Here is a 21,016-nt window from a genome sequence, read left to right as displayed (position 1 = left end):
AGACTTTCTGATTGTAACGATTGACTTTCCGATTGTATCAATTAAATGACATAATTAGAACCAGAGACCACTACCGACTTACACATACATAATCCCTTCATTACGTTATGACGCAACCTATTACACCGTCATAACTGCCATCTGCTTCCCCCGTCTTGATGTGGACATCTGCGGTGAACTTTGACCTATGGCATTGGTTATGATAAGAGACGCCAGGCGGAGGACACAACAGCCATTGCCCTTTCTAGTTATGAATGGGTAACACGACTACAAAAAAATAAAAAAAACGTTACAACATCAAACGAGGTTTGCTATATTTATAATATAAAGCATTTATATCAAAAGGTAATTTTCCCTCACGCCTATCATAAGTCATTGCTTTGAACTCGAACGCAAGCATTGTATGTTTTATCAGGGAGTCTGTATAGAGGGTCTTTGTATAGTCACCAAGGTATAATACTGCGTCATTGTGATAGGGCATATTCCACACACAGCGTTGTAAAGTGTATACATGTATAATATTGCGCAAAATAACGATAACGATTTCTGCTTGTAACTATATACCCAGACAGTCTAAAACCACTTTGGGCAAGATAAAAGCATAAAAGACAGAGATCATACAGGTTATAAACTTTGTTATAAAGTTATAAAGTTAACCATTGTCTTTACGAACATTTCCGTTGGTAGTATATGTAAGTATGTGACCTGTTCGTGATATCTCATAACGGGTTCGTTATGTAGGTCATTGCGCTGCTGTTTTGACTACGTATGTGATTACAACAGCTCTCCACCTGCGATCACTAGCACACCTTTTCCGACTGACGGCAAAAACAACGCATCAGGTGACTTTCTGGCGCGATGCCAAAACCGCGTTCAACCTGTTTTAGCCACGCTTGTAGACCTATATATATACACACTAACCGTCACGTTTCGAGCCTATTCAAAACTTACAGTTTGAAATTTGTAAATTCAAATCAGTCACATCGTTATTTACTGCTAGTATAACGACTACTTTTGAACTCATGGCTGTGATCGTAGACAAGTGTACGTCTTCACCGTACAATAACAACACATTTGGTTAATTATGCCCCCAAAGGGGCTTAAACAACCGCCGTCATCGTTGCTTCCAGCTTGTCACGCATGAATACTAATTACGTAACGATAAATGCAAGCGACCATTCCTAAAAATTACCTGGACAATAAAAGTGACTTAATTATCCAATTAACCCATATTCAGCTAATCCTTTCATCTATCGTTCCATTGTTTCACGTATAAACATATATTCGTTGATTCGATGTTACAACAACAATGTATCTAAAGGAGACACTGACTTAGTTCGCTTGACATTTCTGACAGGCACTAAATGAAATTCAGTAATAAATATATATTTTATTGTTTGACATCGTACGTGTCAATATCGCTCTTAAAAGTATGCATGTAACTTTCTATACCTATAACACAACAAATGAGTGGATATGAGTGAAGTTAGATGAAAAGATGTCACAAGGATTTGACTATTTCAACAATACATATGAAACATGTTATCTACCACATTAGTATCATAGGTGCCCTGAATACAGTTTATACATATATTGCCCATCTGCATAAAATATAAAACGAGTGCCCTATGATAACATTGGATCACGTGATACGCTGTATATTGCCTCGCGGCATGAAATATTAAATGAGTGACGCGTCATCTTGGATCACATGATACACTCAGCTGCTGTGGTCAAAATTGGATCTGATTAAACCGTATTTACCACTCAAATAAACACTTGCAGTTAGGCGATGCATTTACACGGGTCCTAGCCATTTCCTAAGCAAAATCTACACTATGACATATCATGGACACGAAAGAATTGATGTAAATAAAATACCACATGACGATAATCATGATTCTATTGCCGTATCTCAACAGAATTGGGTCCTGAAGTTGAGGTATTCCAACAGGTTTACTGGGGACCTTGGTTCGCTTATTGAGAAATATTCTGCTAGTGCCTTACAGTGCTATATACCTTGCTTATGCTACGGGGTCATGTTTGGTAAATACAAGTAAGGCTGTCGATTGGCATTTCTTATCTACTAAAAGCGCACGTGCTGTTTGTAGGCTAAAGAGGACTATGACACGAACATAATCACATTATTGTAGTACGTACGGTATCGCTTGGGCATGCTCAGACTGGTTGTTGATGCGCCTAGAACTTTCTACGTTGCCCAATCAAACGACGTACTCGCGGCCACGTGACTAACACAATCCCGCGACTATAAATACAACCCGCCATTGCGACAGCGTCATTACACAGCTGTTCATGTTGGGAAAGGAGACTTTGTTATCACGAAAACGTAAGTTATCACGAAAACGTAAGTTATCTGAATGGTTTTATGAAACGTTGATACATAAGTTTAGGAGGGTAGGATTGCCCGAGTCGTAGATTCAATGGTTTACCTGATCATGACTCAGACTGTGAAACTTTTGATGGCAGGAAATGATTGAACAAATCTTGAACTATTTGTATTGTGTATTCTTTCGTTCAATCTAGGCTGATAAGTGAAACAAACACGAATATATACTTCAAACGACACCATCCTTTCTGGAAAATAAGATACTGCGATGTCCATATCTATGTCCGCAACTGGGATGTTAATTACGTGACCTAGAATATATTCCCGGGAGGTGGTTGAGTCCGCCATGATGGATTATTGTTGCCTGGGAACTGATCGAGATAGGCGTAAGCTTACGAGTCATAATTTATGTAACCATGAGAAAGATATGTCGGTGCCTGTGATCTTTACTAATCTTTATAATCATTACTGTTCTACGACATTAAGTTAAAGACCTTTGCTGTGATATATCTAAAAAATGAATGAATTTGTCCAACATATTCATGTGTTTTTATGTCCTTTCCAGAAGATGCAGATCTTTGTGAAAACCCTCACAGGCAAGACCATCACCCTCGAGGTCGAACCCTCAGACACTATTGAGAATGTGAAGGCCAAGATCCAAGACAAGGAAGGTATTCCCCCAGACCAGCAGAGATTGATCTTTGCTGGCAAGCAGCTTGAAGATGGGCGCACACTTTCAGACTACAACATTCAGAAGGAATCCACACTCCACTTGGTGCTCCGTCTGAGAGGAGGTATGCAGATCTTTGTGAAAACCCTCACAGGCAAGACCATCACCCTCGAGGTCGAACCCTCAGACACTATTGAGAATGTGAAGGCCAAGATCCAAGACAAGGAAGGTATTCCCCCAGACCAGCAGAGATTGATCTTTGCCGGCAAGCAGCTTGAAGATGGGCGCACACTTTCAGATTACAACATTCAGAAGGAATCCACACTCCACTTGGTGCTCCGTCTGAGAGGAGGTATGCAGATCTTTGTGAAAACCCTCACAGGCAAGACCATCACCCTCGAGGTCGAACCCTCAGACACTATTGAGAATGTGAAGGCCAAGATCCAAGACAAGGAAGGTATTCCCCCAGACCAGCAGAGATTGATCTTTGCCGGCAAGCAGCTTGAAGATGGGCGCACACTTTCAGATTACAACATTCAGAAGGAATCCACACTCCACTTGGTGCTCCGTCTGAGAGGAGGTATGCAGATCTTTGTGAAAACCCTCACAGGCAAGACCATCACCCTCGAGGTCGAACCCTCAGACACTATTGAGAATGTGAAGGCCAAGATCCAAGACAAGGAAGGTATTCCCCCAGACCAGCAGAGATTGATCTTTGCTGGCAAGCAGCTTGAAGATGGGCGCACACTTTCAGACTACAACATTCAGAAGGAATCCACACTCCACTTGGTGCTCCGTCTGAGAGGAGGTATGCAGATCTTTGTGAAAACCCTCACAGGCAAGACCATCACCCTCGAGGTCGAACCCTCAGACACTATTGAGAATGTGAAGGCCAAGATCCAAGACAAGGAAGGTATTCCCCCAGACCAGCAGAGATTGATCTTTGCCGGCAAGCAGCTTGAAGATGGGCGCACACTTTCAGATTACAACATTCAGAAGGAATCCACACTCCACTTGGTGCTCCGTCTGAGAGGAGGTATGCAGATCTTTGTGAAAACCCTCACAGGCAAGACCATCACCCTCGAGGTCGAACCCTCAGACACTATTGAGAATGTGAAGGCCAAGATCCAAGACAAGGAAGGTATTCCCCCAGACCAGCAGAGATTGATCTTTGCTGGCAAGCAGCTTGAAGATGGGCGCACACTTTCAGATTACAACATTCAGAAGGAATCCACACTCCACTTGGTGCTCCGTCTGAGAGGAGGTATGCAGATCTTTGTGAAAACCCTCACAGGCAAGACCATCACCCTCGAGGTCGAACCCTCAGACACTATTGAGAATGTGAAGGCCAAGATCCAAGACAAGGAAGGTATTCCCCCAGACCAGCAGAGATTGATCTTTGCTGGCAAGCAGCTTGAAGATGGGCGCACACTTTCAGACTACAACATTCAGAAGGAATCCACACTCCACTTGGTGCTCCGTCTGAGAGGAGGTATGCAGATCTTTGTGAAAACCCTCACAGGCAAGACCATCACCCTCGAGGTCGAACCCTCAGACACTATTGAGAATGTGAAGGCCAAGATCCAAGACAAGGAAGGTATTCCCCCAGACCAGCAGAGATTGATCTTTGCCGGCAAGCAGCTTGAAGATGGGCGCACACTTTCAGATTACAACATTCAGAAGGAATCCACACTCCACTTGGTGCTTCGTCTGAGAGGAGGTATGCAGATCTTTGTGAAAACCCTCACAGGCAAGACCATCACCCTCGAGGTCGAACCCTCAGACACTATTGAGAATGTGAAGGCCAAGATCCAAGACAAGGAAGGTATTCCCCCAGACCAGCAGAGATTGATCTTTGCGGCAAGCAGCTTGAAGATGGGCGCACACTTTCAGATTACAACATTCAGAAGGAATCCACACTCCACTTGGTGCTCCGTCTGAGAGGAGGTATGCAGATCTTTGTGAAAACCCTCACAGGCAAGACCATCACCCTCGAGGTCGAACCCTCAGACACTATTGAGAATGTGAAGGCCAAGATCCAAGACAAGGAAGGTATTCCCCCAGACCAGCAGAGATTGATCTTTGCCGGCAAGCAGCTTGAAGATGGGCGCACACTTTCAGATTACAACATTCAGAAGGAATCCACACTCCACTTGGTGCTCCGTCTGAGAGGAGGTATGCAGATCTTTGTGAAAACCCTCACAGGCAAGACCATCACCCTCGAGGTCGAACCCTCAGACACTATTGAGAATGTGAAGGCCAAGATCCAAGACAAGGAAGGTATTCCCCCAGACCAGCAGAGATTGATCTTTGCCGGCAAGCAGCTTGAAGATGGGCGCACACTTTCAGACTACAACATTCAGAAGGAATCCACCCTCCACTTGGTGCTCCGTCTGAGAGGTGGAAACTGAGCCTGTGCTATGTCAACTCATGGACAGTAACTTATTGTGATGTGCTGATAAATATTGAATTGATAGTTTCTGTGCAGTAAACACCCTGAAAGAAACCTATTTTTTGTGTTTTTGTTATCAACTGGTGGATGTATGCACAACTTCTCTATTATCATAGTTTCCAAACTTCTGTATATCATTATTAAATATCAACATGACATTGCCCGCATTTTGATGTATATCCGATAAACCACCAGTACAAACCGGATATAAAGTAGGTATAACAACTAGGGCTGGCTATCGATATAAATCTTAGATTGAGAGTTCACTCCATAACAATCATATATCAATTAATATCCGAAAGTAACTTTGAGTGAATATGCAAAGAGCTCAGAGAAAACATATTTCACATCATTGGTGACATTTATTTGCATGGATTACTTTGTTGACATTTAAGCTACAACAAAATCAGTTGCTTGCAGTCTTCAGGCCATTGGGCAAAAACAAGTCTGCTTCGATAAATTAAAACTATCGGAATATTTTGTATAAGATATTATCGATGACACAATTTTTCAATATTTCTTCCCATCGATTATTGATCTTTTTAGCCAGCCCTAGTAAGAACACTGTTCCTCCAGATAGTCCCAAGGACTTGTCCTATCAAATGAGAAGAAGCAATTGAAACTGGTCAAATAGAATAATAATCGCAGTATACATAATCAATTTCAGCTTCTGTATTGAAAGACTTGTTTGGAAAAAGAATTACAAAATTATCCTTTTTAAAAATGACAGTTTTGTATGAAAATAAATAGTAAGGGGTACTTGGGTATTTTCCTTGGGTATATTTTATGCTGTAATAGCCATGTTTCGGTATAACTCATATTGACAGAGCTGTCTTGCTTGACAAGGGTATAATGATCTATTCCAAAATGTTGCTACCACAGTATAATAAAGAAGTTATAGATAAAGTTCTTTTTGTCATGTTTCAACTTTAATGGGGATGTCTGAGTGATCATTAAAAATATGCCATAGCAATTACCTGACATTTTCCTGATAATCTGAGTCTCAGAAGTTGGATGTTAATGCATATTATATGTAGCCAACATCAAGTGATGATTAGTTACATGACTAAGTGGGTATGTTATCACTGAATATAACTGCATCCACACTTTGGCTGGCCTCACAGCTGCATCAGAGGTACAAAAATGCATCTACACATTGTAAACATCTTCGCATGACAATCTATGCACACAAACGTATATATAATGATCAGAAACATCTTTGGGTCATGAGAATATTGTTTTTATTGTTGTAATATTGTTGAAGACTGAACACAATTTCTTAAAAATATCCTCAAAATTATTCATGATTGCTAACTTTTCATTCAGTATATATTATTTTTTAACAAACTATACATGCTTGGAAAATTTGTTTTGCACTTGTCCAACATTGTAAGTTGGTGCATCAACTAATCTATACTAAGAGTGTTGGGTAATTGTTATTCAAGAAGTTTTGGTTCTATCAAACAACTCTAAAGGTCATAGTTTTTCTGGTCACATACTTCCAGCACAGCTCCCTTGAGGATGTATAGGAGCAAGGACAACTTGAAAGCTTATTCTAGTTTGAACTATGTCAATGAGATTCTTAGAGGCAGAGACTAACACTATTGTGATAACAGTTGTCATTACCAGAGAATGCAAATAATTTGTGAACCACAATCTATGATTGAAAAGTACTGTCAGGTGGAATGTAAGGAAAGGGGGGCTTGAAAACTCTATCTTTGGCATATGTATTTATGTATATGCTAAATTCATGTTTTCCAGCAATGCAGCATAGATGAAATTGTATTGCTACCAAGTTGAGCTCTCAGTTTTATGACACACTTGTAAGTGCACACAGAAAATCTAATACATAAATTAAATTTATGCAGTGGATGAATATGTTGAAACTGGTGGTGATTCTTAAGTACAATGTATCTAAAATATTGTACTTAACATTCATCAAGTGTTCAAAACCTCACAGCAAATATGTGTGCACCAAATCTAACTTCATATTTTGTTCATGGTTAGACATTTGATAACTGTGGAAGGTAAATACTACAATTGATGCTAGGAATTTGAATTATCAACATCTGATAGCCCTATCCAGTTGGACCAGCATTGAAATAGATCTTGATATCCAAACTTAACTCATACCGACACAAAGGATTAAGCTGCTTGAATAAATATGTTTGACAAAATATATCTTTAATAACTTTAAAATATTTAATAGAACCTGTCTGTTGATTAGAAATTGACAAATCTGCTACTAAGTTTGAAACAAATGAGATTCTGATTACCAAGCTGGCTTACAAGGATATTTTGTACACACAAATGGCTTCTATTTGGTTAGGGTACCAGAAGTAGGCACGTTTTAACCATGTTACCACTTGGAGACATCAATAAAAAAAATGATAAAAGTGACTTGATAAAAGTCCCATGGTCCAGAAAGTCAGAAGAAAATCTTCCCCATGCAACAATGACGTGAAAGAGGTTCCAGTTTTCTTGCTTATAACAGTGGGATGAGGTCACATCCTGGCGGTGGCATCACTCATGCCATTGACCACTAGTTTGCCTGTGCTCCGTCATTTACTGAAACGCGAAACTCGATGAAAGCGCTCTTAAAATCATAAGCACATCGAGCTGGCACTGGCAATGTGGTCTGTATTCAACAGCTGCTTTGATTGAAACGCTTATGGAGAAAAGTGTTTGTTGTTTAACGCCGCTCTAAGCAATAGTCCAGCTATATGACGGCGGTTAGTAAATAATCGACTCTGGACCAGACAATCCAGTGATTGACATGAGCAATTGGGATACACCAACCACGTCAGCGAGTCTGACCACCCGATCCCCTTAGTCGCCTCTTACGACAAGCATGAGCTCCTGTTACGGCAAGCATGGGTTGTTGAAGACCTATTCTCTACCCGGATCTTCACGGGTAAAAACAAAATCAAAGTAAAATAAAAATGTATATATTCTATGTTTTTGACAATCGCCACTCAATCTAGATCAGTGTGTAAAAGTTCACACAGTTCATATAATAAAACAATGTACTCTTCATGCACCGAACGTTTCTACAATAACAGAATATAGGTCAAATCCAATGATTGATATCATGAGCAACGATCGCCGGTACGTTGCATTGCTATGAACCAAGTCATCGAGCCTGAACTCCCGCGATCCATTAAGTCGAATCTTAGAGGCAGCATGATGTTATGTATCAGTTCATGCACTCTGTCGTGCATGTATAACACAAACATGTGTCTACATTGTTTATTCAGCAATCATGTCTGGATATATTTGGGGTCACTGGCCTCACATAGTGTACTCATTGTGGAGAATCGAAGCCTGGTCTGTTGTTAGCCGAGTGAACGCTGACTCAGCAGGCTCTAATTTGTTTTAAGTTATGGGTAACCAAGAGAGGCCGTACCTGTGGTTTACTCGCTCCCGCGTTTTCCTGAAAATGATTTATGATGTGCTACAACTAGGTTTGTTGAACCGGGGATATGTATGTCAGAACGCCATAGTCATGTAGTTTATGTGATATGGCGGTACAAAAGAACATGACATAAGATAGCTATGAGATGCTAGATTAGATTTCCAAGTTTATATGCATGCATAAGAATGCATCCCCTTTTTTTCAGAACACTTACTTGTCAAACCGTCGACCAGACAAACCAGTGGTTGACATTATTAATTTTAATTACCTATTCTAAAACGGGCAAAACTTTGACACACTTCATATGGGATCATTGCAGGAATTGTTTCTTTGCTTGATAAAACACATGCATTTTCGATTTTAGTATGAAAACTAAATGTGAAGACGAAATCCTGTTGTTTTTTCTCTCTTGTTCTTTTTAATTTTTGTCTTATGTTCTACAGGCCACGGAAACCCCGATTAAACATCTTTAAACATAATGGGTAAACGATATATATATTTAGCCAATGAAACATCACAAATCCATTTTGTGCGTGTGTGAATTCATGACTTCCGTTTCCGTATCAAGGCGGGCTTTCTTTTTCACGCCGGGTTTTCAAACCAGATAAATAAGACGTAAAAATGTCTCGACGACGAAGAGCATCTTACAGTGACGATGAAGATGATGGTGCGTTGATAATGCAAGCTTGATGATATAGAATTATGTCTTTATGGTGTCCAGTACTAATAGAGTATTGGTGAAATATTGCCTTATAAAGGATTTCATCCACTGCAGTATTGAGATAAATGTTACAAATGTAGATTGATAAGAGCATACCCATTTGGCACTCAGTAATGTTAAAATTAATATATAAAATATTGCCAGGCATCCCCCTATCGCTGTGCATATCCAAGACTTATTTTGATCAAACGCATGGACAGTTGAGGTTATTTTGTTTCTGAAAATGGTTTATTTACGTATGATTTCAAGCACAACAAACACTGTTTAACTATTACCGGTAAACATAGTGTGAAATGGAAGCTGAAAAACTATTACTGGAGGCCATTACTAAGACAAGGTTGTATGTATCGTGTATATAGAGGTTATCACGCGAGTGTGTTTGGGGATGGTAAATATCCTGCATTAGGAATAAACATTGTATTTAGTGAGCCTTGGCGAGCTAAATACATAGTGTTTATTCCTAATACAGGATATTTACCATCCCCAAACACACAAGCGTGATAACCTCTTTATCATATAATGTCATTCTTTAATTCTGTGCTTCAAAATCTCTTTCCCTCTCTCACAAACATTACCGAAACATTGCGAGTTTTCCTGGAATGCACGCATTAATATTTATTACGTCACAGGGTAAGTGATGTGTCAGTCAGACAGTCACAGTAGCCAATATAGTTCCAACTGAAATCTGTTTCTTATACACTGGCGAAGCAACATATACGCAAAACAACAATTGTTTTTAATTGCCTTTTGCGGCAATCCATCGGTCTGTCCGCTAGAGTAACTGCCCTTTGTCTAAGGGAAGCTACTCTAACCCTAGTCTATGCAACGTCACGGCCACGGTTAGACGTTGTTGACAGTCGGTTTGTCTTGTCATAACGTTAAGAAGTGTAGTCAGATGTACACACAGCGACAAAACGAAACAAGGTAACAATTCAAACATATTTCGGCCAAATCCAACTATTTTAATTTGTGGAGAAGGTTTCAAGCCGTAGAGGTCTACAAGCACAGATATGGCTACTGATCCCGCTTGGCTAGGCCTCGTGTCCCCGCAAAATTGTTTCGAAATTTATATCTCCAAAGATGCCAAAACTTATAAAATGCCTTAGCTACGTCACAGTTACACGCTGATTTTCAGTATATTAGACTGTTCTTTTGATAGTGATAGCAATTATCCCTGAAGTTTATCCAGATTCCTGATGGTTAATTCTGACTCGATCGCCGAATGACGAGGGCGACGCCATGTTTGTTTATAAACAGTGAAAGTAGTCCCTACTTGACCTTTAATATTTGCATCTCTATCTGCATATGACCCCAACAGATATCGTTTTTATCCGTTGGCTTTATCCTGCCGAGAAACCTACCCATTATATGATAAACTGCAATATAAACAGTCAGCATGTTAAGTGCTATGGGCAGTTGTGAAAAAATGTTTATTTTAACAGTTAACCTGGTTAAATTACTCTTTTATTTCTTGGTCATCATGTTTCTTGGAATACATTGCCTTAGATTGTTTTCAAGCAGGGAAATAAACTGCCCAGAGAAAGAACATAGTAGTAGTAATAGTAGTGGTATTGGTAGTGGTAGGTTTCACAAACTTAACTTCTCCTTCTTCACATGTGACCACTCTTCTAGGAAATGAAGAACAGGAAATTCCAAATAAGTCATATTCAAATGAGATAGGTCAACAGACATGCAAGTCACACTAGTTAGCGCAGTCCTTGAAAGGGGCACTGATCTAAAGCAATTCCCCGGGACTGGTTGTTGCCTTTGATATTGTTTTTTCCCCGTGAGTACCTGGATGCATAGCAGAAATCTAGATTAGTTCGCGACCTGTGCTGCACCATTCGTATGCGCATTAGTCACTTTTATGGATAGTAATAAGGGTGTATGGTCACATTGATCAACAAAATGAAATACAGTTTTCGAGATAATAAGGAAATGTAGGTATTTTTGTGGGTAGTATCAGTAATGGTGACGAAGTTTTGAAAAGTCACTTGCATGGTAATTGTGCGATCTTCGTTTACACTATTTTGACTTGCAACACAAAGTAAATATTTCACCTGAGTATTGGTTATTTTATCGTGTGTATATTTTTACAGTCAAAATGTGTAAAAAAAATTCACTTAAGAAAATTATTTAACGCCTTAATATTCAGTTATTTTACAATTTGACTGAAAAATGTGTCCACCTGTATTATTATGATAACAAATTCCAAACATTTTCATGTTTAATATCATCATCAAGTGACTGAAAATGTTAGGATTGAAAGTACATTTCTATAATGTTTGGCTTCTGATACCAGCATAATTAATCTATTGTGATATTTTATGCCCTTTTGAACGTCTTTATCATTTTTAGTCAATCTGTTAAATAAATGGACAGATTTCTCAGTCAATTTGTAAAATGACTGAAATATTTAGACATTTTATAAATTGCCTGAGTGATTGACATTTTACAGATTGACTGTAACATAATAAACATATACACGCCTACAATGGACAAGACTTGTGAAAACAACGTATATCGCACATCGAAGAGCTTTCCAACCAAGACGTAGAGGAACAAGAATGATTCTGTTAAATGCTAGAGTAAAAGAATGAAAACAAAATGCCAATATCATAATTACAACCTACCAAAGTTATATTATAATTTTTGGCAGCTACCTTGTTCGAGAAATGTATCCGTGAATATCCACATAAAGGAGATTCTATACATCTGCAGCTGTATGAAGAAACATATTCGATGTCACATGTCTCTGTAACAATCAATATTTTAAAATATATATAGCGTTACGGGATATAATAACCCGTGTTCATTTCTCAACTGATCGCTTGGTTTGTTCCAGTTGTGTCACATTGGTGTCGGGGCGGTCGGGTAGCCTAGTGGTTAAAGCGTTCGCTCGTCACGCCGAAGATCCGGGTTCGATTCCCGACATGGGTACAATGTGTGAAGCCCATTTCTGGTGTCCCCCGCCGTGATATTGCTGGAATATTGCTAAAAGCGGCGTAAAATCAAACTCACTCACTCACTCACTCACATTGGTGTCAAGTCTCAAAGGTCAGCTGAGAAAGCCCACGTGACAAATGTTTTCATTATGTCCACGGTTCTTAAAAAAATCCATTTAGTTAATTACAAAGAGCAATCAGTCAACATATTATCGGTTAATCCTTTGAACAAAGGATGTTGTTTTTACATCGGCACTCACGCCATGATACGAGTGTAGCTTTAGTATACCTACACATGTAAACACTTACTTTTGAAATATCCACTGTGCAAGATAACAGTGATTAATCAATCAACGTATATTCTGATAATCCTTTGATGGCTGGGAATGATCTGTTGATTTACAAAAAAGTAAATCTCTTGCAGGGCTGCCACGTGCATATTACATAACACAAATTTCACCTCACTTCAACCCTGGATTTAGATCGAATAATTACCCCAGACACAAGAAATGCCAAATGGGAACCTTTATCAGGTAATCTGAGTATGGTGCTACCACTAATTATGCCTGTAATAAATTCATTAACTTAGCATCAAGTGAATTACGACAAATACACAAGTGTAGGGTTTTACCAGAAAACGTGGATGACAACAAGAGAGTAGTAATCGTGTTATCCACACAATCCAAAATCTGAAATGCATTCACTGCAGGGATACTTTTTTTATTAATAAACTATAACCATCAGGGGTATTTCCTAATAACGACATCCAATGAGCTTCCATTGTTCTTTTTGTCTGTTTAGGCTGAAGAAATTAATTAACTTGTGCCCTTTGTCGAAATCTTTTTCATGGATCTCCGGTAACCAATCAGTGTTCAAAAATGTGTAAAACAAATATTGCCTCCAAGTTTATTTAGCTGTCCTTGCAGACGGAAGCCCAGTTTCTTATTACTCTCAATTGCGTTAGCGAGCAAATCGGCAGCTAGTGAGTCCTAACGGGAGTGTTAGATGTCCGAGAAGAAGACAGAGATTACTGCCCCTTTAAACATTAATGATCAGTGTTATGTATTCACAACGACTGCTGTTAGTCTACTGCACCACGTGGGTGAAAAGTGTTTTGCTTCTAACTATACGATCATTTGACAAGGTTAACAAGTACAAAGATGATGTGACATTCAAATCCAGTATGTCCAGATTATAATGCATCACTTTATTAATGTGAGCAAGAAAACACATTTTTCACGTTAATTTCATGCTCACATCAATTTCTTGATTTACAGTATTTTATAGCAGAGTAAATTAGTATATTAAGTGTTTTTATGAACTTAAAGAATACAAAATTATTAAGAGCAGAAATTTGCCGATAGTTAAACCATTGCAGAATGTTCTATATGTTGTCAGCATTTGAACATTTGTAGAATTGAGTCTTTGTTCAACATGTTCAATATGTCTGAAGGCCCAGTGGCTTGTAAACTTTTGTCAGCCCTGCTGGCTTGTTCCATCTCAATGAAATGTTTACATTTTACCTGCTATACATGCTTAAATGTATGCATCAGGAAATGTGTTTGTCATAATTATAAGTATTTACTGAGTACGAAGGTTTTCTAACCAGATATGTTCTTCTTAATCATATAAATTTAAGGTGAAAACAAGTAATATGGAATTGCAAGAAACGTTTCATCTTGTATTGTCTTGTCAGGTCCATCACGTAAAAGGAGACGTCAGTCAGATGTTGTGGACATTGAAGATCGCCTGGAATCTCTTATCACAAGAGTAGGAGAAAAGGTATTTGATGGATTGTTCATACTTTGATGAGAGGCGTTTTGGTAACCATGGTAATACTTGCTGCAATTGTACACCAGAAATATCTGAAATATTACTTGAATGGAATTGATGCTGTACTAAAACAATTCTTCACAATTGTGAGGGAACCGTCTCCACGGTCTAATGGTAGAGCATCCGCCCGGAGAGCGGAAGGTCTGGGGTTTGGTCCCCAGCCGCATCATACCAAAAGACGTTAAAAGATGGTACTTGTTGTTACCCTGTCTGGCGCTCGGCATTAAGGGGCTAAAACAAGGACTGGTCGGCTCGGAGTCAGTTTACTGTGTCTGAGTGGGGTATTCATGTTAAACTGCAGCATGGTATCTCAGTGTGCTAGCACTATAAATCGGCATCAGTCCGGACTAGTACAAGCAGCCACACACACACAAACACACATACATGTCGCTATATAAGTGCAATAATCTTTGACGCGACGGTAAACCCCATTTCACCTCACCTCACAATTGTGAGACATCCCCGAGTACAACCGGTATGGTGGAAACAACTCAGTTACATACAGCCAAGTCTTGTTAATCCGACTATCGGCTTTATCTGACACAAATGATGGGAACCGATTAAATCAGTGCTATTTAGACCCGTTAATCCGACAGTCTCGCACTCCGATTCAGACACACCTAATTTGCAACGAATTGCTGGAAGCACTCAATAATCCGACATAGTGATCAGCGTACTCCGTGGTCATCTGCCCGCGAGTACACATCCCCGTTTTTTTATGCGAGGTGAGTTGCTGCATATTTCAACGGCTGCAGAATTAAACTTGCTTAACAATAAAAAATTACTGCTTTAAATAAACAAAACAGGATTTGAATCGCTATGTATCATACATTTGTCCAATTTTCAATCAGGCATGTTGATACTACCTAATTTCGTTAATCCGACATAATCATATGCAACCAACAATGTTGGATTAACGGGACTTGACTGTAGATACTATCGTCCTTACATGCTGCCATGTTATAGTGTTAATCAATTACAGACTGCAGCATAGAATCAGCTCTCTTTGCAAAAATGTAATGTCTTCTACATCTTTGAAAATGAAGAGCCAAGTTACAACCCTTATACATTATATTGGGTTTTTGGGTAGACCACTCAAGTGCTTTAACTCCACTTGTTAGTTCAAAACACATTGCAACACACCTGGTGAAAAAGATGCAGCGTGAGGTTAATGACATTTTAGAAACAAAAAAGCAAAACATGTTTGTCTTTAAGAAAAGTGGCAATTTGAATGTATACATTACAGAGTACTTCATCCCTTGAGAGCAACTTGGAGGGACTGGCCAGTGTGCTGGAAGCAGACTTGCCCAACTACAAGCACAAGATACTGAGAATCCTCTGTGAATGGTAGGGACACCGTTGGTCATCCTTCCTGGAGTACTGGGGGCACGGGTGGCCCATTCGTCCAAGGCGCCGCAATTCACTGTGCAGAGTTGCGTCCCTTGGGCATGCCAGTAACCTATGATTGTGGGTTAGATTCCCAGTTTGCCCCAATTATGTTTCTAGGTGTGTCAGCACCATACCCGTGCTCGTGGGTTTCACGGAAGTGGTAAATGTCTTATACCTGCATCACTTCGGGCATTCCTCCCACATTAAGCTGACACGCCGTGATATAACTGGAATACTGTTAAAAAAAGCGGCGTTAAACCCAACTCACTCCTGCAGTACTGTTGTGCTTGGAGGTAGACACTAGAAATCAGTACTTTTCATGCATTGTCACATTTGTTTAAATGATTGAGTCATGGAACATTTACCAAAATATTATAGCCTAGAAGCGGTCACATGATAAATAGTGATTCTGGATGGGCCAGTGATCTGGAGTTATGACATGTGATTGGTGTTTCGAATACCAGATTAACCCCGAATATAGTCCTTGGTCTGACAGCACCTGTCTCATTCTTGTGAGTTGTACTTAGCTGGCCTGCATGTCAAGTGCATGACATAGGGGCTTTCCTCTCAAAAAAAGACATTAAAATGAGTTTTTGGATATGAATGAACATATTTATTCGTGTATAATACACACTCATGTATAATACGGCAGGCGATGTCACGATCAGATGTAAGAAAAAAGGAATGTTTGGTATATTTAGTATTTATTGCTGACTAATATTCTAAATAAAATCATCTTTGGGTCATTATTAACCAAACCTGTTACATTGACATCGACAGCTCACATATCCTCAATGACACAAACCACGAAGTGACCTTGAACTTTACCAGTAAAGTCAGCACTGCTTGATCAAATCAAGGGGAGACGATTACTGTAAAGACAGATAAAGCCTTTGATCACAATTGAATTACACATTAAATAAACATCCTGTTTATATTAAATGTTTATAAATCAATTTGATCAGGGTATTGACAGTGTACTTATTTTGCTCTGCAGTTAATGCAGTGATTGACACATGGTTATGATGTCACAAGAGAACAAAATATTCATCTTTTACTAATGAAAGTAAGAAGAGTGCTTTTCTTTATAAACTGGTTTCAAGCTGCTGCTATATAAAACAAATGTGTTAACATCAGTGTCCTTGACCATGGCGTCTAAGCGAACATCATACCCAAGTTGAGGGAAACTGAAGGCAGTCTTGTATGCAGAGGAAAATGGCAACTGGGCATCATTTTGGATGTTCTGAGAGCAATATTCGACTTTGACACAAAAACATGACCAAACTTCAAAACCCTTCCGAAGTCAAGGAAGGCAGAAAGGGGGAAATCTGCACAATTTCCGAATTTTGAAGATGAGCTGATTGAGTGGGTAAAATAACGCAGAATGGCCAATATTGGAGTTGGCACAAGTGACATAGGTCTCAAGGCAATGGAAACAGCAACAAAGTTGACTCAAGGCCAGGGTTGGGTGGAGTCAGCGAGTCATGGAGAGACACAAACTTTCAGTTCATCGCTGGACTCGCATTGCACAGAAATTGCCATCAGATTTCGACCACAAGTTACAGGAGTTTCAGCGTTTCAGATCAGTGCAGGTCAGACCCCGCTGACGTTTAAAATCCCATAAACACAGACTGTTGATTTCAAGGACAGGGAGACAATTAAAATCAAGACCACCGGCAATGAGATAAACATTTTACAGCGATGTTGGCTGTGACTAATGATGGAAAAAGCTGCCGCCATACGTTGTCTTCAAGATCAAGAGAAAAACATTTCCCAAAGAGACATTTCCGAAGGGAACAGAGGTCCGTGTCAAGGAAATGGGGTGGTTTGATGATGAGATAACAATGGAGGCGTCCAGTGGCCTGCTGAAACACCCATCCCTATTGCCATTGACAGCTTAAGTCTAAAAGGACTGAGCTCGCCATCATTCCTGGGATGACCAGCCTGCTACAACCATTTGAGGTCAGCATAAACAAGCCGTTAAAGTGTAAAGTTCATGCCAAATGGAACCAGTGGATAGAAGAGAGGCACAAGTCCATCGCTCCGACAGGCCACATTCGCCGACCAGACCTCTCCCTTGTTTGTACATGGGTACTGTAAGCCTGGCAGAGCATCTCTGAAACCTTGGTGGCAGAAACACACATGATGGCAGTGAAGACAACATTCTATATGAAGATCTAGGTCATGCTACTCTATAACTCTGACAATGTGGATGATTAGCAACCAGTAATTTCCGGTCATTCAGTTGCAATGTATGGCCACACACTAGGCTGGGGAATAAGGGGTAACATGTTCTCATGTGTAATTGCCACCCCGAAGTTTGGAGTCTAAAAGTTATGAAAAAAGTGCAATATTGTACACAAATAAATACGATACTGTTAATCCAGTGTTACATCTCCTAAATACGATACTGTTAATCCAGTGTTACATCTCCTAAATACGGTACTGTTAATCCAGTGTTACATCTCCTAAATACGATACTGTTAATCCAGTGTTACATCTCCTAAATACGATACTGTTAATCCAGTCTTACATCTCCTAAATACGATACTGTTAATCCAGTGTTACATCTCCTAAATACGATACTGTTAATCCAGTGTTACATCTCCTAAATATGATACTGTTAATCCAGTGTTACATCTCCTAAATACGATACTGTTAATCCAGTGTTACATCTCCTAAATACGGTACTGTTAATCCAGTGTTACATCTCCTTAATACGGTACTGTTAATCCAGTGTTACATCTCCTAAATACGGTACTGTTAATCCAGTGTTACATCTCCTAAATACGGTACTGTTAATCCAGTGTTACATCTCCTAAATACCGTACTGTTAATCCAGTGTTACATCTCCTAAATACGGTACTGTTAATCCAGTGTTACATCTCCTAAATACCGTACTGTTAATCCAGTGTTACATCTCCTAAATACGATACTGTTAATCCAGTGTTACATCTCCTAAATACGATACTGTTAATCCAGTGTTACATTTCCTAAATACGATACTGTTAATCCAGTGTTACATCTCCTAAATACGGTACTGTTAATCCAGTGTTACATCTCCTAAATACGATACTGTTAATCCAGTGTTACATCTCCTAAATACCGTACTGTTAATCCAGTGTTACATCTCCTAAATACCGTACTGTTAATCCAGTGTTACATCTCCTAAATACGATACTGTTAATCCAGTGTTACATCTCCTAAATACGATACTGTTAATCCAGTGTTACATCTCCTAAATATGATACTGTTAATCCAGTGTTACATCTCCTAAATACGATACTGTTAATCCAGTGTTACATCTCCTAAATACGATACTGTTAATCCAGTGTTACATCTCCTAAATACCGTACTGTTAATCCAGTGTTACATCTCCTAAATACCGTACTGTTAATCCAGTGTTACATCTCCTAAATACGGTACTGTTAATCCAGTGTTACATCTCCTAAATACGATACTGTTAATCCAGTGTTACATCTCCTAAATACCGTACTGTTAATCCAGTGTTACATCTCCTAAATACGATACTGTTAATCCAGTGTTACATCTCCTAAATACGATACTGTTAATCCAGTGTTACATCTCCTAAATACGATACTGTTAATCCAGTGTTACATCTCCTAAATACGGTACTGTTAATCCAGTGTTACATCTCCTAAATACGGTACTGTTAATCCAGTGTTACATCTCCTAAATACGATACTGTTAATCCAGTGTTACATCTCCTAAATACGATACTGTTAATCCAGTGTTACATCTCCTAAATACGATACTGTTCATCCAGTGTTACATCTCCTAAATACGATACTGTTAATCCAGTGTTACATCTCCTAAATACGGTACTGTTAATCCAGTGTTACATCTCCTAAATATGGTACTGTTAATCCAGTGTTACATCTCCTAAATACGGTACTGTTAATCCAGTGTTACATCTCCTAAATACAGTACTGTTAATCCAGTGTTACATCTCCTAAATACGGTACTGTTCATCCAGTGTTACATCTCCTAAATACGGTACTGTTAATCCAGTGTTACATCTCCTAAATACGGTACTGTTAATCCAGTGTTACATCTCCTAAATACGATACTGTTAATCCAGTGTTACATCTCCTAAATACGGTACTGTTCATCCAGTGTTACATCTCCTAAATACGGTACTGTTAATCCAGTGTTACATCTCCTAAATACGATACTGTTAATCCAGTGTTACATCTCCTAAATACGGTACTGTTAATCCAGTGTTACATCTCCTAAATACGATACTGTTAATCCAGTGTTACATCTCCTAAATACGATACTGTTAATCCAGTGTTACATCTCCTAAATACGGTACTGTTCATCCAGTGTTACATCTCCTAAATACGGTACTGTTAATCCAGTGTTACATCTCCTAAATATGGTACTGTTAATCCAGTGTTACATCTCCTAAATACGGTACTGTTAATCCAGTGTTACATCTCCTAAATACGATACTGTTAATCCAGTGTTACATCTCCTAAATACGGTACTGTTCATCCAGTGTTACATCTCCTAAATACGGTACTGTTAATCCAGTGTTACATCTCCTAAATACGGTACTGTTAATCCAGTGTTACATCTCCTAAATACGATACTGTTAATCCAGTGTTACATCTCCTAAATACGATACTGTTAATCCAGTGTTACATCTCCTAAATACGGTACTGTTAATCCAGTGTTACATCTCCTAAATACGATACTGTTAATCCAGTGTTACATCTCCTAAATACGATACTGTTAATCCAGTGTTACATCTCCTAAATACGATACTGTTAATCCAGTGTTACATCTCCTAAATACGGTACTGTTAATCCAGTGTTACATCTCCTAAATACGGTACTGTGAAGGCAGTGTTACATCTCCTAAATACGATACTGTTAATCCAGTGTTACATCTCCTAAATACGGTACTGTTAATCCAGTGTTACATCTCCTAAATACGGTACTGTTAATCCAGTGTTACATGTCCCCATGGACTGCACTGACTGTGCTTCAGATGTGTTCAGCCAGTAGGAACCAGTACAAGTGTGTCGTATATTTCAGTGTGGTGGGAATGCCGGAGAAGCTGTCTGTCTACACAACATTGATTGGTTTGTTGAACGCAAAGAACTACAACTGTGGAGGAGAGGTGAGTAAGATACTCAAGAAGAACTAACTCCTCTTGTAAACATCCTCCCTCACAGTTTCGGTAGGATAAGATTTCAGTAAATAAATTCGAGAATCT

General features: G+C 39.3%; 1 protein-coding gene and 1 pseudogene across 1 annotated transcript in view; both read left to right on the top strand.

Annotated features, from left to right (window-relative positions):
* Positions 1–2,220: 2,220 nt before the first annotated feature.
* LOC124134202 lies at positions 2,221–5,523 on the top strand (annotated as a pseudogene).
* Positions 5,524–9,420: 3,897 nt separating this feature from the next.
* Positions 9,421–21,016, top strand: part of LOC124134203 (nuclear cap-binding protein subunit 1-like) — a 38,005-nt gene continuing 26,409 nt past the window's right edge. Inside the window, exons 1-4 of the mRNA XM_046498921.2 lie at positions 9,421–9,551; positions 14,247–14,332; positions 15,630–15,730; positions 20,836–20,920. Of these exons, the coding sequence (XP_046354877.1) occupies positions 9,506–9,551; positions 14,247–14,332; positions 15,630–15,730; positions 20,836–20,920 (318 nt within the window). The 5' untranslated portion in view covers positions 9,421–9,505. The remainder of the gene's footprint in view (positions 9,552–14,246; positions 14,333–15,629; positions 15,731–20,835; positions 20,921–21,016) is intronic.

The sequence above is a fragment of the Haliotis rufescens genome, unplaced genomic scaffold, assembly GCF_023055435.1.
Source record: "Haliotis rufescens isolate VD_foot unplaced genomic scaffold, xgHalRufe1.0.p SCAF_1, whole genome shotgun sequence".
Lineage (NCBI taxonomy): Eukaryota > Metazoa > Mollusca > Gastropoda > Lepetellida > Haliotidae > Haliotis > Haliotis rufescens.
Note: the sequence above shows the minus strand (reverse complement) of the source record. Positions and strands in the feature narration are given on the sequence as shown.